At 53.6% G+C, this 13,307-nt stretch overlaps 2 protein-coding genes across 3 annotated transcripts in view; one reads left to right on the forward strand and one right to left on the reverse strand.

The window, feature by feature from the left end:
- KIAA0319L (KIAA0319 like) overlaps positions 1-3,878 on the reverse strand; it is a 30,120-nt gene extending 26,242 nt beyond the window's left edge. For both annotated transcript variants that reach the window (XM_042015503.1, XM_042015504.1), the window contains exons 1-2: positions 3,586-3,878; positions 2,382-2,548 (exon numbers count right to left, since the gene is read on the reverse strand). In XM_042015503.1, the coding sequence (XP_041871437.1) occupies positions 2,382-2,523 (142 nt within the window). In that variant the 5' untranslated portion in view covers positions 2,524-2,548; positions 3,586-3,878. The remainder of the gene's footprint in view (positions 1-2,381; positions 2,549-3,585) is intronic.
- A 134-nt stretch (positions 3,879-4,012) lies between these two features.
- On the forward strand, positions 4,013-7,781 carry NCDN (neurochondrin). The gene is made up of 6 exons (XM_042015527.1): positions 4,013-4,257; positions 4,631-5,617; positions 5,762-5,988; positions 6,163-6,387; positions 6,608-6,750; positions 7,046-7,781. Exons 1-6 carry the CDS (start codon positions 4,156-4,158, stop codon positions 7,510-7,512), a joined length of 2,151 nt encoding a protein of 716 aa, XP_041871461.1. The 5' UTR covers positions 4,013-4,155; the 3' UTR covers positions 7,513-7,781.
- The last annotated feature ends 5,526 nt before the right edge of the window (positions 7,782-13,307 follow it).

Here is a 13,307-nt window from a genome sequence, read left to right on the forward strand (position 1 = left end):
TGGAAGAATTACACCATTCCTGTGAATTTCAACAGGATCTTATCCATTCAGACTTACGTTTTGCCTATAAAACTCCCTTTCTGTTAAAGGTGAATCACTGTCCCTAATATATCCTGTGGATGAGGGAAATATGCTGCTTCCCACATTCCTAAAATCCTTCCTCCTCCTCCTCAACCACTGCTCATCCATCTCTCCTCATATGTCAGCTCCGGCTCACACATACCACTCAAATTAAGGCTTGATATAGAAGCAGTGAAATTCAGCAGCACTTTCTAGTACCAGGTTTAGAACTGAGGCACACACAGAATGGGAGACATTTAAGAGAAAAATCTTCCCAGGGAAGATATCCCTTGTGACAAATCACTTCATAACACAAGTATTATATTTATTCATCTCAAACGTAAAGCCTGACTCCCCAGAAGCATCTCCTCAGCATATCAGAGCCATGACTTAGCCCAGATGACACAACACTACCATGCTGAGAGCATTCTGCTTCTCTTTTAACACACTGCTAAAACAAGATTTGACTAATATTTTGGCCACATTTCATTTCTAGAACTCTACTAATGCCCACCCAGGACATGTTTATTTGAAATGAGCCGGTATGTTTTTCTGAATTGCTGTACACAGACAGCTTAAAACTCAGATAATTCTCAGGAATGACAGAAGTGAACAGACAACTCCCAGCACGCCAGCCTAGCATTCCAGATGTGAATTTTCCACAGAGACATACTGATTTTCACTTTTCATTTTCAAGTTCCATGGCCTTTGGTGAGCATCAAACATTCAAACAGCTCTAAGTGCCCCGGGACAAAAGAGAGTCTACACTTGTATTTCATCTGTGGAAAGCAGGAACATTCCTGAGGATGGGCTCCCCGCTAAGCTCAGCATCACACAAGTCACAAGACACCTGCACAGTGGGTGTGCTTAGTCACTTCTCCATATCGTTTTTGTCACGTCAGTGGAGAAAACTGCTCTTCCCAGGAACTCAGGAGTTCCTGTCCCAGGGATGCAGCTCACAGCTTTGCTGAGCAGCAGGGGAATGGAACACACAGGAACAGCTTCTATTAATAATCTCCAGTTCACAGACTTGCCCGGGCAGTTAATCCTGCCTGATAGCAGATTAATGATTAAAGACTTGACTCTGTGGACCTTTTAAACCTGCCACACGTCAGTCAGTTATGTCAACACAGTCCCCCTTGCGTAACTCCACATGACCACGCTCATTTCTAGGCAGCCATAACTCCTCCTCAGCTTCACAAACTCCGCTGCCTGAGCAACACAAACAAGCCCAAAATAACAAAAACTCTGCAATGGAAAAAGTGTCTACATCAGGGTAACTATGTCCATACAATTATGTTTATTTCTGCACACGCAACAACCTTAATTTAACAGAATTTTCACTCATTTAATGGTTAGACTTGATGATCTCAGACTTGTACCATTCCAACTGTAACGACTCTTTGATTCCTGGCTTTAACTCTTCCAAGCAGAGCAACCCTTAAACAACCAACACTGTCTAGAACACCCTCTAGGAGTCTCATAGGAGCTCTAACTCTAAACTTCCAAGAAATTATTAAAGCCAGGAAATGCATGCAGGAAGCCCAGTTGACAAGGAAACACACCATTCAAACATGCAACCCTTTGCTAGGACCAGGAATACAAACGTCTTTTCAGGGTCTAAATTAGCTCATTAAGGTCACACAGATCATTAGCTTAGTCAAATTTGCCACTGGGAACTGTCTAGGAAGGTCCAGTAACACAACAAGGACGCTGCAGCTGCCTGAAGAACACCTCCATGTTACTCGGAAACAAAGCAAACCAGCCCCTTCCCAAACCAAACACCACACAATGCATCAGAGGAAAACTTCCATCCAAACCACTAACTTGGTTATTTACTTGAGCAGGAGGTTGGTTACTCAAGTTTGAACAGGAAATTAAAAAAACAAACATAACCACTGCCTGTAGGCAAATAAAGACTTCTGACACACTGCTCTTGGGGAGAGTGTTAAACATCTTAGGGCTAAAAAACATTCCTGCCTTTCCAAGTTGCTTTCCTTAAATTAGATTATTTTCCAGATTATCACTTGTTCCTTTTGTCAAGAATTAGGGTCAGAAAAAGCTCTCTCTGAGATACAAGCTTTTGAGAGCTCATTTAGTAACTGCTAAGGGTGGTGTTTTGTTTAGTTTAAAAAAAAACAATGGCTTTGGGTTGTTAGTTTAAAAAAAAATCAATTAAAAAGGAAACCAATAAAAAACACAACCCCACAATGTCTACCAGCAAATCATTTCACTTTTCTCTCAGAGTATTTTAAACAAGTAAGAGGGATAAATACCATAAAAAACCATACACACAGTCCCAGAGAGAACAGAAGAATCACCTGCAGAGGAGCACAAGGCACACAGACAAGTGCACAGGTAGAACAGCTGCAGAATTCCCAGCTCCCTCGCAGCTTTTCCCAGGCAGTGTCGTGACAGGAACTGGGCGCTGATGCTGGACTTGGCTTCCAACCTCTTCTCCATGGCCTTTGTGGGCAGCAGCAGGTTTCTAGAAACACGCAGGGTATGAAACACAAAACATCCCACGGCAATTGAAATGTTCCTGCACAGATCCAGTGAGAGTGCAAAGTGAACAGAGCACTTGTGGAGGAAAAGGAATGGCTTATCTACTGTGATTAGTCCAGCTGTTGCTAAGGAACTATCAATGTCTGATACCAAAATGAAATCTGTAGTGGCACAGCTCTCAGTGCTGAGTGGAGAGGGCCTGTCACTTGTGGTTTTCTCCTCCAGACCCCATTTTTCATCTGCTATCACAGTGGCTGTCCACTGGATTCCAAACGGGCATTTGGGAAATTTCAGTTTCAAGCATGCCTGAGGATTGGACACCCAGGCAGCAGCGCAAGGATAACACAGGCACTGACAACCCCTGCCCATCTGCCTGGCGATGTCACTGCAGGCACGTCCGTGCTGGCTGGTGCCAGCCAGAAACAGAGACACGAGAGCACAGCAACGCTGGGAAACCGGGAGCTAACGCCCTGGTTTGCTTCTTGTTTTGCTCCACAGGGCAGGGATCACTAAACTTCTCTGCCTTTCTAACGCCAAAGGCTATTTAATAGCCTCATATACTAATTAAATGTAAATTATCTCTAGGTGATGCGGTATGAGAACATTAATTATTTCACAGGTAATAAATAATATCTATTTTAAGGCAGCAATGAAGCATCATTAGGCACTAAATGGCATTAAATCTGCCAGTTCCGAAGAATCCAAAGGGAATGCTGTTACAGGGAATGCTGTTACAGCCAGATCCACCAGCACTCCTCAAGCACTCCGAGCTTGTTACACCTCGAGAAATTGCATTCAACCGTCCGCAGCAGAGCAGGAACAGACACGGGAGGAAAACTTCACAGGGGGAGATGTAAACCCGCGCCCTCTCAGCCAACAGGTCCTTGAGGAAACTTTCCGCCGCCCCAGACCCCCGGTCCCCGCACCTGCCCTGCCGGAGCCCCCCGGCACGGAGCCCCCGGGGCCGGGCCCGGGCCCCGCGAGAGGCGGCGGCGCCCCGTGCCGCCGGCGGGTACGTACCAGGGGCGCATGGCGAAGTGAGGCGGCTCCTCGGCGAGCTCAGGCGGGCACCGGGCGCCGGGCACGGCCGGGGCTCCAGCGCGGTGGGCCCGGGGGCACCGCGGCCTCCTGCCCCGCGGCCATGGCGGCGCCCGCGCACGCTCACCCGGAAGCTGAACCGCCGGCTCCCGGTACCAGAGCTGGGTCCGGCCGTGCGGGCAGTGCCAGGGCTGCAGAGCCGCGGGTCCCCGCCGCTCGCTCCCCCGCCGCTCCCGGTCGCACCGGGCGGGGCGGGCGCGGAGGCCGCGCAGCCACAGGTGATTTGCCCACAGTTCCGCGCGGAGGCGGCGGCTTCGAGCACCGCCCAACAAGGCGGCACGCGGTTGGCCGGCGGCGCGGAGGCGGAGCGCGGATTGGCTGGGGGGGCAGGCGGCGCGCGCCCGCGGGCGGGGCGCCGTGAGGGAAGGGACTGGAACGGCGAGGGACGGGGCTGAGGGACGGGGCTGAGGGACGGGGCTGGAACGGCGAGGGACGGGCCTGCGGGAAGGGTGCCGGTATTGCCCTCTAGTCCTTCGGCCGCGCTTCCCGACCATGGCCTCGGACTCCGGGGACAGGCACGCCACGCTGAAGCGGTGCCTCGCTGTACTCAGAGACGCGAGGAACGACAGCGAGCAGTTCGCAGCGCTGCTCCTGGTAAGGAACCGCGGAATCGCCTCAGGAGTGGGTAGGGGGGAGGCCAAGCACCCCGCTGGACACCGGAGTGCTCGGGGGACGCGGGGAGGTGGGGACTGGGAGCTCGGAGCAAGCTGCTTCAGAGCTTTGGGGTTCCCTTCAGCGAAACAAGGGAGCCTGGCCTTGACCTGGGTGTGCGGATGGTCAGTCAGTGCTGCCACAGTCTTGGAACACCGTGGTAAACCTCTGGATTAGTACTCGGACCAAGTGCCAGCTCAGTGGGTACTCCCCTGCACTAGTTAAAGTTGTTTTGGCTTCTGATTTGCCTGTTCCATCCGGTACATGTACCAAATCTTTTTGCTATGCTCACACTCACTCCTGTTTTGCCTCGCAGGTGACCAAAGCAGTCAGGGCCGGAGAGGTGGATGCCAAGATCCGTCGCCAGATCTTCGACGCGATCGGATTCACATTCCCGACCCGCCTGTTGACCTCCCGGCAGCCCCCAGCCGACTGCCCCCCGCACACCTTCCGTGCCCTCGGCCTCACCCTGCTGGCCTGTTTCTGCACCGACCCAGAGCTAGCTGGGCACTCCCAGATCCTGAACAAAATCCCGACCTTCAATGACATCCTGCTTTCCCCATGCGACCCAGATAGCACATCCATGGTTGATGATGTGTACCAGTGCCTCAGTGCTGTCCTGGCCACGGCCAGAGGCCCCAGGGAGTTGGTGACCAAAGGGACAGTGTCTGCTCTGTGCCAGGCCTACCTGAATGGCGGTCACGGCTCTGACCGTGCCCTCACACTGCTTGTGGGGCTGTTGGCCGTAGCAGACGCCAAGTGCTGGCAGAGAGATGCCCCACAGCTCCTGGCTGTGCTCAGCAAGCTCTCTGGTGACTTTCTCAAGGCTGAAGACATGACCAAATTTGAGCTGTGTGAGCTTCTGCCTCACTTCATCCCCCTGTCACCTCTTCTGACAGAGAACTCGCAGGGCTCCAAGTGCATCTGCAGACTCTACAAGGGGCTGGCTGACATTCTGGGCAGCAAACTCAGCCAGTCGCAGCGGGACCCCGCTCTGAAGCTCGCGGCCAGCCTCGTGCAGGCCTGTGGGGCTGAGTGGATCCCAGCAGGGAGTGCTGGCAGCAAGTTCCTGGCCCTGCTGGTGAACTTGGCTTGTGTGGAGGTCCGCCTGACCCTAGAGGAGCCAGATCCTGTGGAGGTGGAGGGGAAGAAAGAAGTGGTGACAGCCTGCTATGTCCTTGTGGAGATGGGGATCCAGGAGTGCCTGAGGGAAGAGAACCCTCTGCTAGAAAATGTGCAGAAAATGCAGCTCATGAGGATTATGGAGGAGGCATTTGGAGCTGTAATATTCTACTTGAGACAGGTAATGCAGGGCTTTTAACAAAGAACAGATTTTGGGGGTGTCTCTCTGTGGAGCAAACTCTGCCTCTTGGCCCACTGTGGTTTCCAGACCTGTGGTAGTTGATGTACAGTGACAATAACGTGTCACTTTGCTTTCTTCATGCAGGTTAAACAGGAGGAGCTGCAAGATCCTTTCATCTTTGCCTCTGTTCGAGTCCTTGGAGCTTGGATGGCAGAAGAGACATCCTCCCTCAAGCAGGAAATCTGTGACCTCTTGCCTTTCCTTGTTAAGTATGCCAGGAAGCTTTTCAAGGAGGGCAGCCCAGCTCTGAGTCTTCCCCAGGCAGAGCTGGTCAGCACTGAGGGCTCTGCCTTACCCCGGGATGCTCTAAGGTGAGCATTTTAAGCGCAAGTTTGTTGCATTTTAGCACAAACCTGCTCAAATATTTTTTCTATTTTCATTCTCCCTGCAGTACTAGATCCATGGGGCTTTTTCCCCCAAGATGGATGAAAATGTAGGGTTTAGACCCATTCTACCTCATGCTCCCAGTTTCTTTCCCCTTCTAGATTTCTGTTACCTGGCTTTTGCCATTTGACAGCAGAAGACAGGCCCCGGGACATCCTCATCTCCGAAGGGGCACCAGCACTGCTGTGTGAGTACTTCCTGCGGCAGTGGGAGGTTCTGACCTCCGAGTCGTCGGCCCCAGAGCCCCTGACGAGCGCTGAAATGAGTCTCCAGACCACGTGTGGGGTTTTCCTTAACCTGGTTGTGACTGCTCCAGACCTAGTCAGGTAACAGAACTGTGGGAGCTGGCTCTGCAGTTGGCAGTGGGAAGAAAGTGTGCCTTGTGCATCGAGCTTGAGAATCTGTTAACACACTACACTGAAAAGGGATGTCCCTTTTTCAACCCAAATTTCATTACATTTTTGGTGCTGTGTTTAACCTTGACATTCTCAGGTGCTTCTGGCTCTGCTCAGGAAATGTGTCAAAAAGGGTTTATTTTTTCTCTAGGCGAGACAAAACCTTTTCTTCCTTGATGGATGTGTTGCTGAAATCTCTTCCACTTCTGCTGCCCCAGAAGCATCACCTGGTTCTAGCAGCAAACGTTGCCACTCTGGGCCTGATGATGGCCAGGATCCTTGCAGGGTCAGCAGGTAAAGGAAGCTCATTGGCAAAGCCCACACTGTGCTGTGTGGGCAGAGACCAGGAGCTGGGAAGCTGGGCTGGAGAAAGCAAATAGAAGGGAAACTGCTCCAGTTTGTCATTGGAAAAGTGATAAACCAAAAATCTGCAGGAGCAAGGAATACACGGACCATTCAGCAAGCTGATGTGCTGGGATGAGGAGACTTCTAGGGCAGGATGATGTTGTCCTGCTCCACACAGACCCACCACAGGCCCTTCTTTGAGTGAGCCAACTGTATTGTGTCATTCATTTCCTTTTTCTTCCAGCCCTTCAGGGAACACAGTCTGCCAAAGAGTTTTTTGGAGCTGCCATTCGCTTCCTCTCCCAGGCCCACGCGGCTCAGGCAGACCCCAGCAGCGATGGCCTGGCCGTGGCTGTGTCACCCCCCTACGTGAGTGCCTGGGATGACATCCGTGAGCTCTGGTTCCTGGGAATGCAGGCCTTGGCCGGCTGCATCCCGCTTTTCCCCTGGCTGCCGGACGCTGCTCTCCAGGCGCGCTGGCTGGAGGGACTCCTGCAGTTGCTGTCCTGCGTCGCTCCAGCCTCTGTGGATTTTGAGCTCATCACCACTTTCCAGGCCGTGCTCGTGGAGCTGGCCAGAGCCAGCGAGCAGTGCAGGGGTGTGATCCTGTCCCACCATGGCACCGAGTGGGCCAATCTGTATGGAATGGCAGCTCTGGAACAGTGTCTGGCTGAGCAGGGAGGAGGCAGCAGCACTCCAGGTGGGAAATGAAACCAGACACCTGCACAAGGTCTGTTCAGCACTGCTGCTGTGCCCTTTGGTGCCAGGTGGGCTCAAAAAAACCCATTTAAATGACCAAACGTTACAAAACTGGAGTGATGCAGCAGAGCCCAGTGTGATCAGCACTGTCCGCATCGATGTGCAGAACTGCTGCTGCCTTGGAACATTTCCCCAAGCCCCTGCTCGACCTGTTGTGAGGATTTCTCTGTAAAAACAGCCTGTTTTGTTATTAAAGACGTTTTGTTGCTTTGTTTTTCAAACTTCCCAGTGCTGGGATTTCTTTCTGCCCAGGGCCCTGATGGGATGCTTGCTTCTCCTGTTAATATGGTCACAGTTTTGTCACAGTAAGCCCTGCAGGTTTTCACCTTATTTTCTGTCAGTCCTGCACATACCAGTAAATCACTTGGCACTACACATAGAGCCCTGAAAAAGGCAGGAATGGGAAAATCTTTGTTATTTACTGATAGCATTGGGAATAACTCCTCGTGACTTGATGCTGTGCTGCAGGATGATCCCCCTGTTCACATCCACCTCTGGTGCCATCATCCCAAGTTCACACCTAGAAAACCTTCCCAGCACCACTTGCTTTGCCTGTTTTGCCCAGCACAAAACACCAGCACAAAGTACATCCATGGGATTTTCTATTTGCTCCCTCTCGCTGCCGGGATGGGATGTACAGGCAGAGTTTTCCACTCTTGCAAGGTGAAGGATTCAGTCTGCCTTGGCTCCCGTTAGGGTGTGAAAACCAAAATGAGTGAATTTCCCCTTTCTGACTCCCCAGAGACCGAGGAACACTTTGCTTTACAGAAGAGAAAGGCCACATGTAGCGTGGAGTAAATCACTTGTAGCACTGGCTTTACAGCCTGGTCTTCCAGCTCTCGGGTACCCCGTTATCCCGAGGATGTTTCCCAGGGTGGCTGCCGAGGCAGGCTTCATCCGAGCGGAGCTCCCTGCTCCTGCTTTTCCACCAGGTGTCAGCCGAGGAGTTCTCTGGGAGCTGCTGCCTCGCCGGGACCGGCTCTGCTGCCAGCCCAGGGCACTGATCAGAACTCATTGAAGGGGGCTGTAGAATCGTCTGATGAAGGGAAAATCAAGCACGAAGCTGCCTCAAAAGGAGGGCTGGCTCTGGTTGTATTCCTGCTTTACCCCGTGGTTTTGGCTCACTGCTTTATTAGAGCGAATGCCTTACACAACTGAAGAGGAGGCTGTTGCTCAGGGAGAGTATCTTTAGATCTTTTCATCTCAGCCCTGAGCAGTTGGTGCAAGTTGGAACAAAGGCAGGTGCTCCCAGCAGAGCGGCGCGAGCCAAACAGGGAAATGAGCCTCCTGGCCTTGGAAAAGAGAAGAACTTTGGAGCTGAGCTGGGAGAGGCTCCTCAGCCTGCCAGGAACACATCCCTGCACCGCAGGGAAACACCAGCAGGAAAAGTTAGGAATACAATGCCGTGTCAGAAAAAACACCCAAACCCTCAAATCCTTTACCTTCAAGTGTTTCCAGTCCTGTACACTCTTCTGCCTCTGGTCAAGGGTGTGGGCTTCCCATTAATGACATCCACTAATTAGTGCTAATGAGAGATAGGACCTGTATCACCAGGAGGATGCTTTGCTATTCCCAGTGTGGTGCTGGGCTCACTGTAGGCAGCTGATCTGGTTTGGCTGTGGTTCATCCCCGTGGGCAGTGGTTGGAGCTCCCACAACACCTGACCAGAGATCCTGCCTGGTTCCAACAGTTCCACAGTTCCAACACTAGCACAGTCCTAACCAAGAGGCCTTTGGTTGCTGGTCTTTAATTCCCTAAGAGGCTACCTGGGAGCAAACCAAGAGCCTGGGAAGTCCTCCAGTTTTATCCTGCCCCACATCTTAGGGAGTGGGGTTTGGCCACCAGCAGGTGCCTGGAGAGGAGCAAGCACCTGTGCCTCATTCTCACACCCTTCAATGGAAAGTCACATTAGCTGTAAGCAGGACCATCCGTGCCCTGCCAGAGATGGAGCCTCCCTGAGACCCTGACGTCTTGTCATGTGTTTCCTTGCATGAAACAAAATATGCTCCTCATGAGCTTCTCACTGCTCCTGAGCTGACAAAGGAAGGGGTGAGAGTCCCACCTTGCTCTGGGATGTTACCAGGCTGAATGCCAGTGGAGATGGCAGAGCTCCTTGAGGAATATCACTGCTCTCTTGTCCCAGGACACTTTGCAAACATTCTCAGACAGAGCACCCCCAAAAGGACTGTTTTGCCTCCCTGAGACTGAGTGCTATCAACAGTGAGCACTGCACGTTCAGGAGGGGAGGGCACGGGAGCTGCTGGAGGCCTCCTGCCACGTGGGCATCTCTGTTAGCTCCACGCATGCCAGTCCACAGGCTCCAGCACGCCCAGCTGGCTCAGCCCACGCGAGGGAGATGGTGCCCCAGCAACCTGGCCAAGGCTTCAAAGGCTGCAGAGTGTCCTCAGCCACCCTGAGCTTTGCAAGCCCAACCACAGGTTCTGCCCCTGGCAGTTGGCATCTGTGGGCACCAATGATCTGGTGCCAGAGAGGTGGATGTGGCATCATCTCTCTGCCAGTGTTTGAGATCCCAGCATGGAGTGGGATTGCAGCCAGCAACACCCAGAGCAAACTGTGCTTCATCTCCCAGTGCGTTTCCAACACCAGGACAAGATCTCCAGGAGCAAGATGATTGTTCACTGTGCTCTGACAAGATGGACAAGGCCCCAGAGGAGCAGATCCACATTCTGTTTCTCTTTGACAGCTGAAATGTCATAATGCCATTGCAAACCTGACCATGGCATCCATTATCTTACAGCATTTATTCATCTCAACCCAAAAGCACTGGCAATAAAACTAAATATTTCATAAGGTTGTTACTTGGCTGCTGTGCTGTCAGAACCCAACGTAGCCCCCTTCCTCTTGCCATGAGATGTAGGAGGGGTGGTGAGGGTGGAGGTCTGAGCAGCAGCAGGGGGGCTGCCGCATTCCCTGCCCACCCCTCAGCAGGGTCCCTGATCTCCCCAAAGCCCTGCCTGGCTCTCCAGACCCATAGCAAGGAGATTCCTTCCCCACCTGGATTTCTGGGAAGGGGATGTGGGAATTAATAGGGGCAGGCTGTATTTCCCTGAGGTGTTGATGGGAGCTGAGCCTCTGGAGAAGAACTGGTTCATCTTTGACTAGGGAGGAGCTCTGCTCACATACCTGAGTCTCAGTGCTCTCATTGCCCTGCTCCACCACATGTTTGTTGCTGACCCCCAGGAGCAGAGGTTGCTGCCTCAAGCCCCTCACATGCTCCTGGCAGTGCCGATGCAAACATTGATCTCCTGTGAAGGAGCTCTGGGACCTTTGTTACAAAACCAGTTTTTCAGAGATTTCTGGCTTGGGTCCATGTGCAACAAGTGGTCCCTGGGGTGGAGACTTTGCCCAGACTCACAGTGAATGCTTCCTGTAGCTGGGGGGCGAGGGGGAAGCTCTTGTGTTGAGGACCTCAGCAGAACCATGTCACTGTTAGGAAACACAAAGGATGAATGGCAGAGCAAAACACAAGCACAGCTGGAAGTGTGGTCCTTCAACAGGGATGCTAAAGAACAGGTAATGGGGAGCTGTGTCTGAGCCTCCTGTGCTCAGGTGACCCCAGCAATTGTCCTGGCCAGGTTGAACCAGTAACAAAACCAGGCAGCTGCTGGGAGAGTGTGTTGGCAGCCGCCTGTATGACAGTCCTGGGCCCTGCCTGGGACCTCGGGAGAGCAGGTAAAAGTGAATAATTGTTCATCAGCAGCACTGGTGCCTTAATGCGTGCCTTCTGTCCATGAGAGGCCCAGGGGTTTGGTTTGCCCTCATCATCAGGCAGGCACTGTACAGAGGGTCTGGGGCAGTGGAGAACTCAGGCAGGTCTTGGACGTCTTGCAAGGACAATTCTGGTGCTCGTAGGGCTCTGAGGGTGCTGCTGGGCAGGACCCCAGAGCTGCGAAGGTGCTGATTGTGCTTCCAGAGAAGGTGAGAGAAGGTGGCAGAGCAGGGTAGCTGCTGGGGGTTTCCCACAGCCCAGAGTCTGTTGCACCTCTGTTTTCTCCTTCCTGAGCACCGCTGTGTTGTGCTGGGGAGGGCAACAGCCCCCAGCAGCCCTACAGTCCCCAGCTCCAGGCTGCACTGGCCTACTGCCCCAGCCTAATGTGTTCCCATGACCCCAGTTTGCCCAGCATGTTCCGTGAGGGGCAGAGGACAGCTCTGCATTTTGTATTTCCTTCCTTTTGTCTGTCAGTGTTGCAGGTTTCCTCTGCTCTATCTCATTTTTGGGTGGAAACACAGCTTCACTCCCAGTTGCTGCCAGGGACCATCCTCCTGCTTGCCTGCGGTTCTGTACAGGCCGACTCACAACCCTTCCTGCCTGGATTTTGCACAGTTTCACCCCTTTCAGATGAATGAAGACTTGACATTATATGGACTAGACGAGCGAGGGACATTAAGAATGAACTGGAACATAACTGCAAAATACAGCATGTCCAATCCAATTTTTCCTAGCAAATGAAATGGATCTGGTGGAAAATAAATACAGAACTTCCAGGAGCAGCGTCCTTGAAGCGCTTTTGAGTGGGATGAAGAGATTTGAATGGATCAACCCTCTATACCTCTGCATATCCCTCCTCCCACCCTTAAATGCCATATTTAACAGAAATAAATTAGAATAAACGATCAGCCCTTGCCTCCTAAAGACAGGTGGCAGGGTAATATTAAAAGAAATGAATAAAAATTCATTTAATGAGCATTGTTAATTAAACCTGGAAATCAAAGAGGTCTGAGTTGTGGGAATTCAGAGGAAAAATGAAAATGAAGGGAGCTGTAGCTCCGGGCGGGAAGAGTGGAATTAAATTAACTGCAGTGTGGGGTTGTGTTTGTTGATGTCGATCACACAGCACGGCGTGTTGCAGCTGGGGGTGAAGGGTTTGTGCTCTGCTCCACGCAAAACACGCGCTGCCAATGGAACGTCCCGCCCAGCGATGGGCGGCCGGCATCCTGCGGGTGGCACGGTGAGACCGCGAGGATCCGCGGTGACACGCCACCCCACAGCCCGGCCACGGCGCCCGTGGGCCGCGGGGAGCCGTGACCGTGGTGTCCGGGTGCTGCGAGTGTGTGTCGGGGTGTGAGAGCGGGCGAGTGTGTGCGTGTGCCCGTGTGGATGGGCATCCCCGCTCCGCCGTGGGGCCGTGGGGCCACGCCTGCGTGCCCGTGATATCGGGGCGGTGGGGGGGGGGATGTCATTGGGGTAACCCAGTGCCTCTGGCGGGGCCTTCTCGTCTGCCCGGTTCGCCTCGCTGGTGTCCGGTGCCCGGTGCCGCGCTCAGGAGCCCGGTGTTGCGGGCCCACCTCGTCTTGCCCCGGAGGGAGGGCCCAAACCGAGAGTGAGGGAGGGATGGAGAGGCGGAGGGAGGGAGAGAGAGGCGGAGGGAGGGAGGGAGGGAGGGAGGGAGAGGCGGAGGGAAGGATGGAGGAGGGCGGGGAGGCAGGCATGCTGACCGTCGGTGTTCCCCGTTTTTCCCTGGCTCTGTTGCACCCGGCGCTCACCCTCGCGTCCGTCCCTTCGGGCAGGGAGTCAGGCCCGGAGCACCCCCAGACACATCTTTCTGTCCCCAGTCCGGGCTGCAGCTCCCGCTCCCCGTCGGGGAGGAGGGTGAAGCGCCCCGGGAGGAGCCCCGAGCTCTCCCGGCGGGACCGGCCCCGAGCCCCGCTCCCGCTGTCGTCGCAGGAGGTCGCAGCTGCCGCCGGGGCCCTCGCTGCTCTCCCGTAGGGGCCCCGCACCCGGCTCG

Source organism: Corvus kubaryi, unplaced genomic scaffold (genome assembly GCF_017639235.1).
Source record: "Corvus kubaryi isolate FWS band 111438036 unplaced genomic scaffold, C.kubaryi_AGA036_p1.0 split3-37304, whole genome shotgun sequence".
Classification (NCBI taxonomy): Eukaryota; Metazoa; Chordata; class Aves; order Passeriformes; family Corvidae; genus Corvus; species Corvus kubaryi.